Source organism: Porites lutea, chromosome 4, assembly GCF_958299795.1.
Source record: "Porites lutea chromosome 4, jaPorLute2.1, whole genome shotgun sequence".
Taxonomy (NCBI): domain Eukaryota; kingdom Metazoa; phylum Cnidaria; class Anthozoa; order Scleractinia; family Poritidae; genus Porites; species Porites lutea.
Genome location: NC_133204.1, coordinates 15,069,699 through 15,089,807, shown reverse-complemented (window position 1 = coordinate 15,089,807; position 20,109 = coordinate 15,069,699). Strand labels below are relative to the sequence as shown.

The window sequence follows — 20,109 nt, the reverse complement described above, 5'->3', positions numbered from 1 at the left end:
AGTTGACGGAGAAAACATGTCATGTTTAACTGTCGCGAATGGTCTTTGACCGAGTGGAGAAACTGGAGTTTTCTTTTACCGCAAACAAGGGAAAATTTATCCCTTCTGCAAACTTGACTGACACTCTTTGTCATGCTGGGGAATCTTTGTATTATAACTTTATGGCTAAGATTGACAAATGGTTATGAGAACATTGTATCCAGCCTGAGACAAAAATATAAAAGCACTTTTATTCACTTCTGGACTTGTGTTTTCTTAAAACACAGTCGGTTTTCAGAAGTTATATATTACTTAAGGTAAAAAGATTGCAGATCATTTCAACAAGACAAAAAAAAAATAATTTCCAAGATTTCGCAAAATTAGACGTGTTTTTTTAATAGAAAAAATGCATTTTTAAAATGGTTAACTGTTATCATTTCTCTTTCCTCAGGTCCGCTGTATATAGTTGTAGAATACGCTCCAAATGGTAACTTAAGACAATTTTTGAGAGACAGGAGGCCAACCGGCGAATACCCCACACTATTAACTGCATTGAGAGAGAGGAGGCCAGTCAAAGAGAGCGGTTCAACACTGACGCACATGGACCTGGTTTCCTTCTCTTATCAGGTCTGCAGAGGAATGGAATATCTTTCTTCGAAAAAGGTATGTGTCAAGGTGTGGTAGTTTTCAGATGACTGAATGAGTGAGCGTCTTACTCACACTATGCCCAAACTCGTAAGGAAATGCATACACTTCAGGATAGCTCAGTCGTTGTTGTCGGTACAAATTTTATGCCATACTTTGTACTGGAAAGGTTTCGTGCCTCTCCGAGATGAGCTGTACAATTTACCTTATTCACGATTCTGGCCGTCTTTTGCAAGCAAGCTAGAACACGTAAGTATCACTGCATTGTCCAAAGTCTCCAAGGGGGTAAACAGGAAATGAAAGCTGCCAATACAAGCAGTAAATTATGTGGTCCCTGGTCCGCGACTAAAAATATTATCATGAATATCTTAACTGGATCAAATCGTAACGAGCTGAAATATCCCCTGCAATGAAGATAGCTTTTACGTTCCTCTCAATATTTGTAAAGTTGCAAGTTCGAACCTTAGGTATTTTGCTTGTAATTCAAAAAAAGGCGACCGTGCACGATGGTCCTTGGTCCACGACTCAGGTAAGCAGCACGAAAAAAACGTGAGAATGTTTGAATTAGCCAAGTCATAAATATTTTTAAACAGTTAGTGTGATGCCGAACCGGCTTTACTAACAAAAAAGAAAAAAAAATGAAAGAAAAAATGCTAAAAGTAGGAAGGAAACGAAAAAGAAAGGAAAGAAAGAAAGCACACAAACTCGATTGCCAGGATTCGAGCTCGCGCTTCTCGGCCAGCTGTTAGCTTCGCGTGCCTGAAACTTTACCAAACAGCCAAAACATCGACTTTCGTGATGTAGTATCGATGCTGTCAGCAGCCCGACTAATAAAGGCAAGTAGAATCTTTGTGGCTGAACAAAAAGCTAATCGACCGTTAGAAATCAATGAGTCTTTCCTGGCTTTTGGATTGTCGTCGTATTTGAGCACACAACATTACTACTCCGGCTACTTGTAAATTGATTGGCGCCAAAAAAGAGCGCAATTTTCAGTTTAATTTATTTCTTTACGTCATTCTGCATATATGCCATTCCGCAAACTCATTCCGCCTTTTACCCTCACCGCTGTCGGGCGGGGTTAAGAACTGAAAGGGCAATTAACCTACCGCGAATATCGTCGTGAAGGCCCCTACTTTGTTCTTTCTTTTCAACTTCTTCTTTTTTGCGTATAGAGTGGTGTAACTAAAAGTAATTGTCTGACACCTCTCCTCGGTAAGGTTAAGAGTACGCGAGCGATGGAGTGAGTGAAAGAGTGAATTTCAAATCGAGTTCAATATTAAACTTAACTGGTTCATACCGTCGTCTATAAAACGTTTTAGTACCAAAGGAGAACAAAAAGCTATTCATCAATTAAATAACTACAACAAAGCCTGGATGAATACAAATTTAGCCAAAACACCGACTTTATTTACCGTAGAGTTCTAGGAATTGCTTGAAATATTCTGAGAAACGTATCTCTTCAATTCACAGGAATTTTTTACCTTCAGTTGCATTCATTCGTACTCTTCGCTTGCAAAACGTGGCTTTCTATACGAAACAGGATATCCCCCGGGCTTTAAGTTTTCCTCGAGTGTTCTTTAGGTTTTCTTCCTGAATCGATCGACTGCGAACAAAAGAGGCTCAATTTGGAGGGACATCTTGAAATCGAGGCAAATGCGGTGAAATACATACATACATACATATTTACATCCTGAAATCTCAAATGAGGCTGGCTTCGGGCACAGGCAACCGAGGCTGGTCACGTACGCGACCTGAATTAGTCTGCTTCCAAGCCTGGTGGCTTCGCAGCAAAAACCCTGTATGTATTCGAGGTATTAAGAAAAGAGAACTTGTAAACATGTATAGGGAACATTTTTAAACATTCTTCGAAAACAAACGGCGTCTCCTTTTATTTTACGAAATGTAATGCCACCAAAATCATAGGTCGCGGTCCAACAAGGACCACTACACAAAATTTGGTAATATTTTTCAAGAGTCGATAAAACAAATTCTGTAGCAATGTGCTTCCAACGGCAGAAAAAGGTTTCTTTGAAAACCTGTTCTTTAAAAAGGCAAGTATTTCCGTTGCAATTTTTTATTCACAAGCTAAGAAAACATGATCATGTAATTTACGGTGTCGCAAAAGTCCAAACTTCAAGAAAGACGAATTAACCTACCTGTCAACAACTTTAATTTCGCCCATTTACCGAAAGCAGGAAAGCCGAAACTTCGTCATATGAAAGAATGCTTATCATTAAATCATTGGACCTTTCATTCTCCTCCGTATTCTATCATCAGTGTCGCGGACCAAGGCCAACATACTGTAGTGATGGAGTTTGTTTGATCTCTACTGAAAATAATAATAAAAAAAACTTGTAGTCGAGGAATGTATAGATCTAGCTTCTTTGATGTTCAGGTCATTATTGCTTACCCTGTAGTGTCTACGGTCGCTATCAACGACACTATAATCACTTCAACCCACTTCCACCCATACTTTCCCATTATCGTCGTTAGTAGTATGCTTCAGCAAAATCAAGCCTTGTTTGTGTCGAGTTAGTGTCGAGTTAGGTCGAGTTAGGTCGAGGTAGGTCGAGGTAGGTCGAGGTGAATCATTGATATGCGTAAGGATCGAGTCTATGACGTCACACATTGTTATAACCTAGGGGGAAAGTGCCTTACTGCATATTAATTATGTGCCTAGTCAGTATCTAGCTAGCTAGGTAAAAATGAGTTCCTGCATACTAATTTAGTGCCATACTGCGTATCAATTATGTGCGTAGTCAGTGTCTAGCTACAATGAGGGACAAAAGTGTTGACACACTTCCGTAAAATGGCCCCTTTTTGCATGGTGGATTTACTTATCCCCTTCCCCTGTCTACCCCAACCCCTTCCCCCGCAAATCAATGTTGAATTTTGGACCCTCAAGTCTTTTTTTTACTTCAGACAACATTGATTCGGGGGGTCGGGGGATTTACGGCGTTTAAAAGGAATGAAATAATAAATGAATTAAATGTTTGTTAAAGGCACCCGTTTTAAACAAGTGTGTCAACTACTTTTGTCCCTGATTGTAGCTAGGTAAAAATGCGTTCCTCCATACTAATTAAGTGCCTTCCTCCATATATAATTAAGTGGATAGTTGTTTCTTTTCATATGGAAGAACACAATAGGAACAATAGACTTGCCTAGACTTGTCCGTTATGTAACTTTAGCCCGGTTTGTCGGACCGTCTATTAAAAGGAAAATAGGAATAAGTGGAGCTGAAAACTCTCTATTTCAATTTTGCATGACCATAACAAAACCGTTAGTCTCAGCGTTCCACGCGCCGTTAGTCAGGTAATTATGCGAGTTCACAAGCCCGCCGTTGCATACAAATTAGCTCTACAGTAAAAACCTAAGGGAGAACCTTGACTTATTATTATAAAAACAATTAATAACTTAACAAGGATCAATTGAAATAATTGATCTGACTCTCAAAGATTTTGCTTCCAAACATGATTTAAGAGTACGCCCGCTCAGTTTTTTTTGGTTTATTATCAGCTGTTAAACAAATTCGCAAAAATGTTACTGATACTGCTGAGACAAGAGACTATACCTTTGAAACGTTAAGTGAAAAAATTGTTAAGAGAGAAAAGCCAGGTCCATTAATTTACCAAAAACTGATCAGAGCCAAAAGTTTAACCCCACGTAAAAGCCAACTAAAGTGGTTTCAAGACTGCAACTTTTCAGACGAAGAAGATACATTTAATTGGTAACTAGCCTATCTTATGGCGCAATGGTGCACAAAAAGCTCCAAACTGATAGAGTTCCAATTTAAACTGTTGCATAGGCGCATACCAACCAATGATTTCTTACTTAAAATAGGACGAAAAGAAAATGACAACTGTACCTTTTGCAACAATTCCTCAGAGACGCTATTTCATCTTGTTTGGTCTTGCCATGTTACATCCTCTTTTTGGAAAAGCGTAACCGACTGGCTTCAAAACGCTCTTCCGTTAATCGGCAAATACAACTTATTGAACATTACTGCACTGGGCTTGAGGCCGGAGCCTCATTCTACAGAATACTCGTGTCAATTAAACTATTGTCTCCTGTTAGCGCGGTTTCATATTTGGCAAGCCAAAATGGATGAAATATCGCCCAATTTTGCAAATTTTCTACGCCTAGTTAAGTCAAGATCTATTATAGAGAAAAAAGCAGGGGACACCAAAAAATGGAACTTTCTTACAGATTGCTCTTAATATAGCTCTTGATATCGATTGTTTCCTTTCCCTGACGGTCAAATACCAAAAAAATATCTTGAAAGATTTGTAAATCTTGTATTTAACTAGATATATCTGACTGATTGTACACAATCAACGTTCGTTTATTGCTCTTGTCTTTTTTTTAGGTAGTCGAACTGTACTTTCTTTGAACCTTTTTTTTGTTTGTTTTTCTTTGTGTTGTAATTTAGTTATTATTAAGTTAAAAAAAAAAGGATCAATTGAAACACGCGAGTAATAATTGCTAGCAATAAAACCAAACAAGAGATTCTGTTTTAAAAACTTTATTAAAAACAATGACAAAGAGAGTCAAATACACAGCGATTTATAAAGGATGGAAATTAATTAATCCTCTTCTTCGTTCTCCTCTTTAGAAGGGGAGGGGAAAGTAATCACAGACATGAACCTTGCGTTTGTCTTATCGAAAAACGAGTTGCTCCAGTAAAAATCCTGAGGTATTCTATATTTGAATTACGACGAAAACGTTCAAAAATTATTTTTTTTTGCTTTTAGCTTGATTACGGGTTTGTTTACGTTTCATCTCAGTTTTGTCAAAATTTCAGTCACAGGTGAATTCATGCGTAAATAGTTTTGCAGCATCCACAAATTTGTTGATCGACGCTTAAAGCTTTGAGTAATTTTACGTTTTTAGCTTTTCTTTCTCTTTCACTGCCACTGGCTTCTTAAGAGATTTGTATTTCGCTTTTAAATTTTATGATACGTGGACCTCTTTTCAGAGGCAGGCAAATTACAATACTTTTCTTTTTCTGCTTAACAGATTTTAAGACCATTCAATACCCTAGAACACCGGTTAATGTTTATCTTTTCATCTGACCTTTTATTAGACCTTTACTGGTCCGGCTCTAAACTTTAACCTTGATGATTGCATGGTCCTGAATGCAATTACTCCAGTAACTACAGTAAGAGCACCTCTGCATGCATTACCGTAATTTACTTTCCTAAAGGGGGAGAGGTGCTTTTTTTCGCTTAGTTAAGGAGGTGGATGTAAAAAAGGATTTTATGTTGTGAGTGATATGGAACGACGACGCTCATTTAACAAATATCTCCTGTAACCACCAAACTCCCCTCTCCCCCACAACCCCTGCAGTGTACATAATGAATGTAGCCTAATAGAAATTGGGTTAAACACCAAGACTTTTGCAGAGATGTGTGTGCGTGTGTGATAAGGGTATTGATGGGTTGGTGATGTAGTTCGGAAAAGAGTCCTTTTCCAAGCCAGCTTTAACTGTGATCAGCTTGATTATGTATTTTTTGCCACTAAAAATATAAATATAGGGAAAAGTTATTTAAATTTGGTCTGTTTTAAAGACATATTTTCCTTAAATCACTGCTTCTTACACGTTGATTACAGCTTGAAGGCTAACTACAGTTATGACTTGACAAATAAGTTTACGCGCAGTGAATATCAACAGGTTTTTTGTGGCTTAGAGAAGTTAAGACTAAAGAATAAAGGATTTCTACATTGCCTTTTCATATTTTTATGAGCGAAAGCAATATAACTAACTAACAATAAATCCTCTCTTCACACTCCTTACTTTACCATGCAACATCCCCAGGGTAAACGTTGGACGCTTTTGTCGCTTTTCCGAGCTTGCAGTTACCTCGCACTTTGTTTTAATCTTGGGTCATAACTACAACAACAACAACAAAAACAAAAACAACAAGCTTGCTATTATCAACAGAGCGCCTAACGGCAGCCTGCGCACGTGTCTACAGCGATAACAAGGATTACAGTGCAACAAATGGTAGCGCAATGAACATAGAATTTACCTGCCATTACGTTGCGTTTCTCCATATGCCACTTCTGCTGTACAACAACAACAAAAACAACAAGCTTGCTTTATTATCAACAGAGCGCCTAACGGCAGCCTGTGCACGTGTCTACAGCGATAACAAGGATCACAGTGCAACAAATGGTAGCACAATGAACATAGAATTTACCTGCCATTACGTTGCGTTTCTCCATATGCCACTTCTGCTGTACAATCAAGCTTTGGAAGAAATCCCACAACCTGCTAAATACATTCAAAGCGGCGATTTAGTCTCCTTGTCTCTCTGAAGGGACCACTAGGAACTCTTCAGGTGAAAAAGCCTAACCGGGAAATCGTTCGAGCAGAAGTCCCATCTTCGGGTGACGTGGGATGCTTACCAATTGGCCTCTCATTCACGAGGTTCGCTGCCTCATGGCACATTGTTTGTAGGTTAAAGAAGATCATTACGCTTCCACCAACTACTACAGTAATTACTTTCTTCACGGACTTCACTAGAGCCTCAGAGGTACCTTTTTTGCTAAGGAACATCGGCTGGAAGAAAAGCCCATTCCATTCCTTTTTTCGCGCTGGCCGCGGTCAGCTCGTCCCAATCTCAAGATTTGGAAACTTTCCTAAGCTCCTCGTTGGCTACTGTCAACTGAGCACCATTATCTGAAATTAATTTCACGGCGTATCCTCGGAGTGACTCAAATTTCCTTAAAACCATTAAGAACTTCTAAGGGCTGTAATCAGGCGTCAAATCTACGAGGACTGCTCGAATGCCAAGGTAGTTCAAGATGACACCGTATAGAAGTCTCGCCTATAGTTTGCTTCTGGACTTCACGTTACTGTGTGTACTTTTTTGGGTGTTTGTAAAGCGTTGGGTTGAAACAGGTTTATTACGAACAGAGGGTACAAAATACTATGTCTTTGTAATGAGAACGTTTGCCACTCAATTTCATTCTATAGAAATTCTGATAAACTGTGGTATGTTTCTAGTCATTTAAAAATATTAAGAAAGGCGCCAATTATGAGAGGTAAATTATATATATATATACAATGACAAAGTATCAGAGGTTTGAGTTGCTTATTTTTGCCAATTGAAAAAATCAGCGGCTCAGAAGAGGGAATGAGGGATGCAGTAGTCTAACTGAAAGAGGTGCCACAAGTCCAGGGGGACGTTGATTCGAGATTGCGCGAGCTACGAGTTACCAAGGGCTCGATCTTTGGGAAGGCATCCTTGCATGAGAAGAGAAGTCATCAGGAAGGCCAAGGTCAATAACAAATTTCTTATCTTTTTCTTAGTGTATTCATCGTGATCTTGCGGCAAGAAACGTCTTAGTTGCTGAAGATAATACCATGAAAATTGGAGACTTTGGTCTATCTAGACAAGTGCATCTAAAGGATTATTACAGAAAAACAACAGACGTGAGTAGTACATAATATAGTTTGCTTGAAACACTTAAACTATTTGATTTTCAAACTAGAGGGTACACGGCCTCAGTGAATTTCAGTTGTAAAATATTACCCCTTTTTACGAAGATAACGCATTTTTGCAAGAGGAAATTAATTTTAGTACTTCGTGTTCTTATATAGCTGTTAATTAGTAAATTTTCGTTTTTACTTCTCGTCCATGTGGTTTTTTCATCTCTACCATTGTAACGGAACTTTCGGACCATCTTTTCCGGCCGGTTTTTGTGTATTCCTCGCTGTTATTTTGATCAAGTTAAATCATTTAAAACGAAGTTAATTTCAAAGGTTTTTATTTTTTTGCCTTTTTCTAACAACCACAACGTTGCACTGCCTTATATCAGGGTCAGCAATTTTCTTTTTGCTGAACTTGAAACTACCTTTTTTTGTGATAATACCCTGTTTACATGGAAGTTGCCTCCTAGGTGGTAGAGTTTTCTTTCTCCTTTGTTTCACGCAGTTCGTCGTACATGCACGCTTCGGTGCCTCTTAGGGTAGGGTTTCCATACCTTCTTTCTGCAAGCTAAAAACCTTACAAATATTTTCGTAGATATCAACTCGAAAGAATGGCAGAAAACGAACCTAACAGAAATGATTTTAAGAAGGAGCGTCAGACAGAGGAAACTACTCGCGAGGTCAAAATAACCGAAAAACAAGCCCAGAAATGAGTGCCAAATCTGCAATCAACAATTTAGCCCCCCGTTGTAAAGACTTTTCAGCTCATTTAAAATATTTTTAACCTGCAAGGGAAGGTGCCCTTACCATGTTCAAACTGTGCATGATCAAAGAATAACGGTAACTTTAATGCCGGGAGGGAGGGTTCCCCTGACCCATGGGGGCACCCTTCTCCACAGACCCTAAATACGATTTTAATGATACCAATCCCTTTATGTTATTTATGTTATTAGGGACATCTTCCAGTCATGTGGATGGCCCTTGAATCCCTCTTTGATGGCGTCTATAATACACAAAGTGACGTGTAAGTACCTTGAAACGTTGATAAGTCCCTGTTAATTAGTGAGGTAAAGAAATATTTTGTGCTTAACCTGGTCTAATCTATTTTGTAGTGTCACATAATTTAGCCGAACTCAGCCAAAAGGCGGCGTGCAAACAAGCTTTTCTATTGTGGCATATCGTAAGCGGATTGCAGTTGATCTGCAGTTGGGGTTGTTTGAAAGCGGTTCAGCCTAACAGTTTCTAAGCGTTTGTATCTGTTGTGCTATGAATTTGAATGATGACGCGTAGAAGACTTGTTCTGACGCGGCTGTGGTTTTGCCATTTAGACAGTAATTTCTTCGCACTGAACGTTAAATTTCAAAGCAAATAAGTGGTAAAACTGGAAAAAATGGACTTAACTGCCTCGACACAGTTTATAAACAAAGGGGAAGTTTTAATTTGCTGTTCCTCTTTCATCAGGTGGTCCTTTGGAATACTTTTATGGGAAATGGTTACTTTTGGTACGTAAGTAACATTTTATATTCACAAGGAAAAAAAGAAAAGGAACATTTCCCCATAAGGCATTTTCCCAAGAACAAAAATACCCCTTTTACATTTTTTTTAGCGGACAATGGTCACAATTTATCAATATCTTTTAAATGCTTTTTTTCTAGGAGGAACCCCATATCCTGGCGTTCCTTTAGAAAAACTTTTTAAACTTTTAGAATCTGGATACCGAATGGGAAAGCTACTCAGTTGTCCAGAGATCATGTAAGTAGCCAAACTAGCTTCAATTATAGTAGTGAATAAAAAGATAACACGTCAAGAAATGTAGAATGAAGGAGGTAGCTGCATGGCCCCTGCTTTCACAGCCTCGCTCTTTAGAATGTACATGATGATGTCCCGCACTTTGCATATCATTAACTGGAACAGTTGATTCAAAGTCGTTTATTAACTGTCTTATTTCTTCGTTGTGAGTGCGTAGATTTTTTTGTTTTTTCTCTCTCTAGAGCTTCTTCTACTTTGGATTGTAGTCCTTCGTAGATGACTTAGGTGCTTGCGTTGATTCCCTCTTTCATTTTTCCTTGCAGTTTTACTTACTCCGTTGACAAACCATTCATGTCCGCTAACTGACATTTAACTGCATTCATGACAGTTTCTAGTTTACAAACGCTGACTAAAAAATGTAAAAATAGCTCTTCTTTGTCTTTTTCGAGATTTCGAACGCCCTGGCTTAATTCTCCGTCTTCTGTTTCTTCAGGGTCAATACCGTACTGTTGTAAGAACTCAATTCCCTTCGTTCGACTGAAGAAGCTTGTATATTTGATCAGGTTTTCTGTTCACAAGCCTTCACTTTTTCCCAAGAATGAAATATCCCGGTTTTAGTGCCTTTGGCAAACACATAGATCTTCTTTTTCCCATTGGTATCCATTGAAGTGGAAAAAGGCATGATTGTGTTAAGATGTTGTTAAGACTTTGATAGATGTTCGGCATATCTGCCATTTTCGTCAAATATGCTATATTCGCCAAAATAGCCCCTCACAACCCTCTGGCGATTATGTGAGATTCGTCATTTTCGTCCCATTCCCCATTTCTGTCAGATTTGCCATTTTCGTCAACTTCTCTACTTTACAAGGAGCGCCTCTTTTGATCTCATTTAAGTTTTCCCCAGCCCTCTGGCGATTGTTCGCCATGTTCGCTATTTTAGTTGTTGCATGCATACACATCTACTTCTAAAAGTGGGCAAATTTAAAATTCAACAAAATTTTCAAATTCGTTTGTGTTAAATGCTCTAAAACAAAAAGCACCACTCGAAAGTACTATTGGGGAGGTTTCATACCTGTATTACCGAGCATGGTTTCATCATTTATCCTGGGATTAAAAGGGTTAAATAAAAATGATATTCACATCCAAGGGAATTAAACTAGAAGAAAATGTTAAAAAAGTCTAGCAAAGCGAGCGCTAAACGCACAGTAGTTGAGGAGGTGGGGGCGGGGAGAGGGGTAAAGAGGCAGGCTCCCCGTCCAGCCCCTTGCACAATTTATTGATACTCAGTTGCGTCCAGTTAGTGCATTAATAATAAAAAATACTGTAATACAAAAATAGAGGGCTGCAACCAGTCTAAGAGCAAGAGGAAATAATCCTTACTAACCGGAGCTGAGCCGGATGTAGCTCGTGACATGAAGGAACCAAGAACAAAGACATGCAGTAGTTATGGAAAACATATTGTGCGTGTTTTGGGTTTTTCTTGCTTCCTTAGGTATCAGATTATGTTGAAATGTTGGCAGGAGTCACCGACGCAAAGACCTACATTTGAGGAACTGGTCAAAGAGTTCGATGCTATGTTGGTGTCACTATCAGATAAAGTTGATTCAACACGTCAGTTGGAGGAGGTATAAGTGGGTTTACTCGTTACTAAGTTGGCCAAAATGGTGATTACGTACCGCAAGAGTGAGACAAAAGTTATTTGAAGCCGAATTTCAATCGGAAAGTCGGTTCTCTGCAAGACAAGAGTTACCTGCACTCATATCAGTCGGTTTATATATACGTTAGTCCATCTTTAAGTCAGTTTAACAATTGAAGTCCTGTATAGTCGCAGCCTTTACGCGCTAGTTTTCAACACACAAGCTTTATTTTAGTTTTCAGGAATTTTACAACTGGTCTAGGGAAACACGCGAACCGAAGCGATGTGAAGTATAGCGCTACTGAAAAATAACAATTAAACAAATACAAAGTCAAGACAAATCAACCTACAAACTGAACGAAAGCAATAAGGCAAATTAGAAATGCGAATGAAACAAACGAGATACTTACAAGACGATAGCGAGATAAGGACGAAATACTAGGACGAGCAAAGACCCAAACATTAAACTGTAAACTGGACCAAGCGCAACTAACGAAGAACTGACGCGAAAATTAGAATAAAAGCTAAATATACGATATACAGAAAAACCCTGACACGAAGGACAAAGCTACGCGGACAATGAAAAACTAATGAACCAAAGAACAGCACTAAAGGCGCGAACACGAAAATAACTAAGAACGCGGCGAACATAAAAATACTATAAAGGTAACGGAAAACACTCCTGGCGCTTACATTCCGGCCCCTAAATACAAATCGGTTGTATTTACCTAATAGAAAAAAAAAGGAACTAGGAACTAACATAAAAATTAACTACGGAAAATAATAATCTTCTTAACGCCAAACTCCTTAAGCGAAAAATAGTGTGACGAAGGCCTAAGTGCCTCAACAGGCTTCATTGTTCAAACTTGATAGAACATCACGTAAACTCAGTGAAAGTCACGCAAAGTCTCTTGAACAAATCCGGGAAAATAAGACATTTTCAATGTTCAAATGATTCCAGCAAACATAACTTCGTAATGGGTCGCTCCAAAGTAGAGGTCTTGGTTTTGACTCTTACGCGCCGCACGAAACCATCTCTATCTGGGAACACTTCTGTGATTCGACCAATCGGCCACACGTTCCTGGGCGTCGATTCATCAACGATAACCGTGTCTCCAACAGTGAAGTTTCCTATCGGTCGAAACCATTTCTGGCGCTGCTGCAACCAAGGAAGGTATTCTCGTTTCCAGCGACCCCAGAACACATTTGCCAAATACTGCACTTGACGCCATCTTCCCCTGGAAGTGTCGTTCTGTTCAAACAGCCCTAGTGGTATAGATTCGTTTTGGCGAAGAAGTAGGAGGTGATTCGGCGTAAGAGGCTCCAAATCGTTAGGATCGTCGGAGACCTTGGTCAGCGGCCTCCCATTAATGATACTCTCAGCTTCACACAATAAGGTTTGAAGACACTCGTCGTCAAGGACTTGCTCTTTGGTCAAAGCTCCAAGAATCTTGCGAGTGGATCTGATAAGTCTTTCCCAGACTCCACCGTGGTGGGAAGCCGCTGGAGGATTGAAGACTCATTTGATACCTTTCTGTAGAAGGGTGTCGTGAATCTTGGCCTGATTCCAACTTGAGATCGTAACGCGAAGTTCCTTTTCAGCTCCCGTGAAATTCGTACCATTGTCTGAACGAATCTCTTTAAGCTGACGTCTGCGGGCAATAAATCTTCTAAGAGCTTAGATAAAGGAATCCGCGTCCATTGTGTGAGAAATCTCCAGATGGACTGCTCTCAAGGCCAAACATGTGAAAATAGCTCCATATCTCTTTACCAAGCTTCTCTTTTGGCGGACAACGAAAGGACCAAAATAATCAATTCCAACACATGTAAAGAGGGGTTGATCTGGAGTGACCCTGGGACGAGGTAAAGTCGGCCATTTTCTGTTCTCCAGCAGGGCCATGGCGACGTTTACACTGGAAACAGGACGACAGTACACTTCTTGCCGTTGTGTTGGCTCGAATCAACCAAAATCGCTCGCGTAAGAGGGCTAGCATGTATTCTCTCCCAGAGTGACCACTTTTCTCGTGAAAGAACCTGATAAGCAGTACACCAAGTGGAGAATCCTTGGAGATAACTATCCGATGCCTTGATTCGTCAGGTAAAGGAGCTCTGCTAAGTCGTCCGCCAACGCGAAGTACACCACCAATTAGGACTGGGCTCAATTTTGCAAGGCAACTTGACTTCTTTACACAGCCTCCTTTCTTGATAGTTTCAATTTCCTCAGGAAATGGATTCCTCTGGTCAAACATAATTAGTTCTCTTTCTGCAAAGTCTAAGTCTTGACAAGACATTGGCTCCATGCTGAGGGTACCAACATTTCCGTGAACATTCGGGCCAGGCTCTCTCTTTCTTAATCGAAATGTTCTCTGGCAGCGAAGGCATAGTGCAATAAATTTCAACAGCTTAATCCAGGAGCTAAAACGTTTCACGATAAGAACAACGCTAGCATAAACTTCGCTAACGGATACAGCGAATGATTTGGGCTCTTGCTTGATTTCCGGATCATTCTCGGTCAGCTCTGCGCTTTCTTGGACATTGTCCACCCACTCAGACTCGGTTGTTAAAAGAAAAACCGGCCCCTTTAACTAACGGCCATTGCAAACAAACACGTCTGCCGTAACGCCCCGCGAGGCTTCATCAGCGGGATTGGATTTGCCGTCGATGTACCTCCATTGGGACGGGCTGGATTCCTCTCTGATGAAGGCAACGCTGTTTGCAACGTAGGTATAGAAACTCTTTGACCCATTCGCGATGTATCGTATGACGGTCATGCTATCTGTCCAAAAGGTCAGTTCATCGATGGGTATCTGCAACTCCTTCGTCAAAATCTTGTTCAGCTGAACTGACACGGTAGCAGCCGTCAATTCCAATCTAGGGGTGGTAATTTTCTTCAAGGGAGCTAGGCGGGACTTGCCAATAAGAAATGAACAGAAAATCCGACCTTGCATATCGACTAAGCGAAGATACGATACGGAGCCATAGGCCACCTGAGAGGCGTCGCAGAAATGATGGATCTGACATGAAGCTATATCCGAGGACTTAACCGGTTTGACGCATCTTTCGATGGCAATTCGGGAAATCTTCGGTAGGTCGTCTACCCACGCTCGCCAGCGGGTCAAGTGAAGATCTGGGGCCCCGTTGTCCCACCCCAAACCCCGTCTGCCCAAATCCTGTAGGAGAAGCTTTGCAGGAAGAATGAAAGGAGCTGCCATACCCAGAGGATCATATAACGAACTAACCGCTGGAAGTATGCCACGCCTAGTACACGGCCTATCTTTAACGAACACCTTAAAGCCAAACTGGTCAGCCTCCACGAACCATGACACACCCAAGGCCCTGTCTGCTGGGAGCGCATCACAGGTTAGGTCAAGCTCTTTAGTTCCTTTCGCTCTATCTTCAACAGGTATGGACTCTAGTACTAGGCGATCGTTGCTGACCCATTTCGTCAAATTAAAGCTTCCTTTGTTCATCAGGTTGCGCAGATCCCAAACGTGCTTCATTGCTTCATGACTAGAAGGTAAAGGTTTCAAGCAGTCGTCGACATAGAAATTCTTCAGAACAGTAGAAACGACTTCAGGCGAAAACTCGTGCTGGTGATCTTCAGCATTTCGACGCATGGCAAAATTAACACAACTAGGCGACGAAACTGCACCGAAAAGATGCACGGTCATTCGGTACTCTTCCAAACCCTTAGCGAGATCTCCACCGGACCACCAGAGAAACCGCAGAAAGTCACGATCCTCCACAGGAACACGCACTTGCTGAAACATAGATTGTACATCTCCCATAACAGCCACTGGGTCTTGTCGGAAACGAAGCAGTATTCCAACCAGGTTGTTGGTCAAATCAGGACCCTGCAGCAGTTCGCTATTCAAAGACATCCCTTGGAACTGAGGGAACAATTGAAGACGAAACTTATCTTCTCAGGTTTCTAGCTGTGGTGCACCCCATGGTGTGGAATATACCAGACCTTTCCGTCAGCTCTACACAGATCATCAGAGGGAACCTTTTCAGCGAAACCTTCCTGCATTACGCCCTTCAAGAGATGCAACGTAGTCTTCTTGAAATCTGGCATCCTTGAGGAATTTACGTCTCAGAGAGAGGGCTCAGCGCTCGGCTTGGCATCTATTAGTAGGCAACGTCAAACTTGGATTACGAAAAAGCAAACGAACTTGGTAATGGCCATCCTCACACTGCATAACCGAGTCTTCCACAATGTTCATGAACTTCAGATCTTCACGAGACATTCCCGTGCCGTCACTTAAACACGCATCTGCAAAGTCAGCACACGCCACGCACATAGGATGGACGTCAATAGACTTGGTGAGGTAACAAGCAGGAGGGACATATCTTGACTTTCTTCCTGCTGGACCATTGATTACCCAACCGAACTCCACCTTACTAGCGTAGGGGCCTCCTCCGGCAGCAGGGATAACTTCTTTCGGTTGTAAAGCTTCTTGGACATCTGACCCAATTAATAGATCAACTTGAGAGTTGAGCTCTGTTAGGTAGACGAAGCCTCTAAGGTTTGGCCATCTATCTACATCTTCCTGTTTGGGGACTTCATCCTTAGACACAGGCATAGTAGGTCTGGAATAAACCTCCCTTGATGGGACAACAACATTTTCATCCAAGTCTGACACCTCTAAACCACTGGCCACGACACTATCAACCTCCTCTGCAGTACCCATCGCAGTTAACTTCAACTTCAAATGCCTGCCTTTAACGCCAAGACGATCCAAAAGCACGTTAGAGCAGAAAGTGGTATTATAACCTGTATCCAGGAGGGCGTAAGTCTCGATGCAAAAAGGACTTCCTTATGCTCTGACCTTTACTGGTATGATTGGCAACGCAGTCACAGGGCCTCTGTGGTCGTCAAATTGCAGACTCGCTCTACACCACTTGACTTGTCACTTAATAAACTCTTTTGATTAACACCTTGCTGGGATCTGTTCTGATCTTCCTTCTCTCTACCTCTAGTAGGTTGTTGACTCCCATTCTCAGGTGTGGGCTGCTCGTGCGTGTCTTCTAAAGAATCAGAATGCATCAGCGAAGCATGTCTTCCGTTACAATGTGAACACGGCTTCTTCTTGTAGCATCCCCTTAATTGATGACTCCCTCTCAAACACGAGAAATAGAGTCTTTGCTTCATTACAAAATTGAAACGCTCACGGACGGGAATTTTAGCAAACGCAGGACAGTCTACGAAATTATGGATCTCCTTTTCGAGAGATCTTCAGACTTCTCTTGAGACTTGTTTTGATCCATGGGACTCTCCTGAGATGAAGTGGAGAAGTTACTAAGATCTCTAGGACCAGGCCCAGAACCCTCGGGTTTTGATTTTGCCCCTCGCGTCTGGCTCTTCTTCTTATCCTTAGCCAAGGAGGGAAGTTTTCCGAAGATGGGATTACTTAGGGCACGTGACATCTCATCGACAAATGACGCAATGTCTTCGATACAAACTTCTCTCTTGTTCGCATTGAGGATACGATCAGCATTGTCACGCCAGCTACTCTGCAGTTTATTTGGTAGTCTCTCGATAATCTTTCTCATGTTGTCTGGACCTTCAATCTTGTTTAAGTATCCGATAGCCTTCAGTGTATTGGTGCAACTTGACAGAAGAATTGAGAACCCTCCAGTGACTCGGTGTCCTCAGCTTTGATGTAGGGACCATTAGTTAGCTGGTCGACATAAGCCATCGCGATATTGTGCTTTTGGCCAAATCTAGCCTCCAACAGCTTCTTTTGGGTTTAGGTACATACAACTTCGCACGATCTCTTGCGCTCTTCCACTCGTATGCTGCTCAAGATAGTACAGTCTCCCGCCGCTATCACTTTCGTTGCTCTCGATTACAGTCTCAAAGGCACGCATAAAGGTGCAATAGCTGAGTGGATTCCCGTCAAAGATAGGCCCTTTTCTTCGGGGTAGCGTGTTTTTCTGCTGCTGATACACAAACTCCTCCATGACTCGATTCTGCTGTTCGAGGATGTGAAAGGCTTGGTCACTAAGGCCAGACTGCTCATCAGAGTCTGAATTGGACTGACTTGGAACCTTGTGTTTAGTCTTGTGTTCTTCAGGTCTGAAATTGGCACCATGGAAGATGATTCCTGCTTTAAATCTCCAGAAAAACCATCAGAAATAGCCGCCGCGCGCGGATCCACGCGAGGAACGCGAGAGGTTAGCGAGGAGGACGCGACAGGCTTGTTCCTTTCAGAATCAGCTTTAACATATGCGCTTTCCCTGGCCACTGCTTTCTTGAATTCCGTTTCAAGGCTTAATTGATCCTTTTTAAACTGTAGATCAAGTTTTTCCTTCTTGAGCCGTAATTCAGTCACATGAATAAGCTGACGCTGCTTTAGGGCGTGTACTTCGGCTTGTAGCTCAGCAATTCTCGCAGCTTCTTTTGCCCTTGCAACAGAAATGGAACTAGCTCGAGAAGATCGGCTGTACACGGAACCACATCCTGATCGTTTCCTGTTCCTTAAACCAAGTTGTGAGACACTGTCACAAGCAACATCAAAGTCTTGAATCCGGATCTCCGTTACACGCAACCAGTCGTTAACACTTTGACAGAAGAAATTCAAACTCGACTCAATGTCAGCGAAGTAAACTACTGATTCCTGTCTTTGGCTCTCATCGATCAGGGCAGCATTATATTCCTCGTGTGCATATGTAAATCTTTGAAAAAGGGAAGTAATCTCCGTCAGTTTCACCTTGACTGCTCCAAGATTGTTCTCACCCGTGAATAAACTGTCAATTTTTTTACGCTTAGTCGTCAAGGCAGAGAGCACTCCGCCTCTCCTCTTTCTAAGTTCTCGGATCCTTTCCATTGTAACTGCTTCTTGATCCAGAGAAGAGTTAGGCTTCCGCGAACGGGTACTTGAACGACGAACACCTTGACCATTTTTCCCGGCGGAACACGACAAATTGGCCTCCTGAACCACATGAGACATCGTCCAAAGTCCAACTCTCGTCTTTACGAATATAGTCGCAGCCTTTACACGCTAGTTTTCAACACACAAACGTTATTTTAGTTTTCAGGAATTTTACAACTGGTCTAGGGAAACACGCGAACCGAAGCGATGTGAAGTATAGCGCTACTGAAAAATAACAATTAAACAAATACAAAGTCCAGATAAATGAACCTACAAATTGAACGAAAGCAATAAGGCAAATTAGAAATGCGAATGAAACAAACGAGATACTTACAAGACGATAGCGAGATAAGGACGAAATACTAGGACGAGCAAAGACCCAAACATTAAACTGTAAACTGGACCAAGCGCAACTAACGAAGAACTGACGCGAAAATTAGAATAAAAGCTAAATATACGATATACAGAAAAACCCTGACACGAAGGACAAAGCTACGAGGACAATGGAAAAACAATGAACCAAAGAACAGCACTAAAGGCGCGAACACGAAAATAACTAAGAACGCTGCAAACATAAAAATACTATAAAGGTAACGGAAAACATTCCTGGCGCTTACATCCTGTCTAATTTCTTTAGGTCTTTTATTCCCAGCGCATGTTTCTTTCATTAACGGCAAATGAACCCATTCTCACCCCTGAATCAGTGGGATTACAACCTGTTCAAATAAATAAATAAATAGATAAATTAATAAATTGATAATAATAATAATAATAATAATAATAATAATAATAATAATAATAATAATAATAATAATAAGACAATAACAACAAAAAGGAAAGAAATGAGAAAATCTGACAAATGTCACTGACAAGTCTCAGTTTATGTCATTACAGCTCTGTCGCTTAGTTTACGTGATTCATTACTTATTACAGGAAGAAATTCAACAAGAAGCGTCGCTTATGATTCCATTGGCAACAAGAACTTCAAATTCCGCGTTAGAGTCGTCGTCAACTCCGCGAAACACTGGAGGAACTGAACATGAAATGGAGTATGATGGTAGGGACAATGACAGCGTGTCTCCTGATCATGATACCAACGTTATTTGGGAAGTCTGCAATCCATCGACACACAGGAGACAATTATTAAAAAGAGACCAGAAACTCCAGAGCCCTAAGATAGCTGGCGATAAAAAGGAAACAAGCGATGCCACTTTTCCTCGGTTACCAATAGAGACCGACGTGTGACAATAGATTATAAAGAAGTGACATCGACTGTTGTTTGATCAATTACGTTTTTTAGTTGCTGAACTACAACTACGTTTTCTTTTTCAGTCGTTAAAAAAGAAGACTTTTTGGTCAATATTTTAAACTGTTTTTGAGAAACGAACATACCGAGGGCGTAAATGTAATAAACGACTGTTTTATCGTAATTCGTAATAATTGTAGTAATTTATAATAACTGTGGTAGTTTGTAATAATTTAGTCGTAATTTGGTAATAATAATTACGATGATCATGATAATAGGGATAAATAAATCCTTAATTTGTCTTTTATGCTCAGGGGGAATTTCGTGTCTTATTCAGCTACCCTGATGGAGGGGTGGAACAATTTTGGGCCAACTCCCCTCCTTCTGTCGGTGTTTGTTCCTTATAATTTACATTTTCCTTCATGTAAACATTCAAACCGGGGGTATGGTGTTGCAGAGGGTATGATTGCCAAAATCCCTACTGCAAAAGACTGAAAAGACACAAAAACTGTGCATAAGTGAAGCCATAAGAAAACATTGTTTT

At 40.9% G+C, this 20,109-nt stretch overlaps 1 protein-coding gene across 1 annotated transcript in view; it reads left to right on the top strand.

Annotated features, from left to right (window-relative positions):
- Window positions 1–19,712, top strand: part of LOC140932620 (fibroblast growth factor receptor 4-like) — a 34,766-nt gene extending 15,054 nt beyond the window's left edge. Inside the window, exons 4-10 of the mRNA XM_073382135.1 lie at window positions 431–642; window positions 7,940–8,062; window positions 9,013–9,083; window positions 9,521–9,561; window positions 9,715–9,811; window positions 11,301–11,433; window positions 19,253–19,712. Of these exons, the coding sequence (XP_073238236.1) occupies window positions 431–642; window positions 7,940–8,062; window positions 9,013–9,083; window positions 9,521–9,561; window positions 9,715–9,811; window positions 11,301–11,433; window positions 19,253–19,564 (989 nt within the window). The 3' untranslated portion in view covers window positions 19,565–19,712. The remainder of the gene's footprint in view (window positions 1–430; window positions 643–7,939; window positions 8,063–9,012; window positions 9,084–9,520; window positions 9,562–9,714; window positions 9,812–11,300; window positions 11,434–19,252) is intronic.
- The last annotated feature ends 397 nt before the right edge of the window (window positions 19,713–20,109 follow it).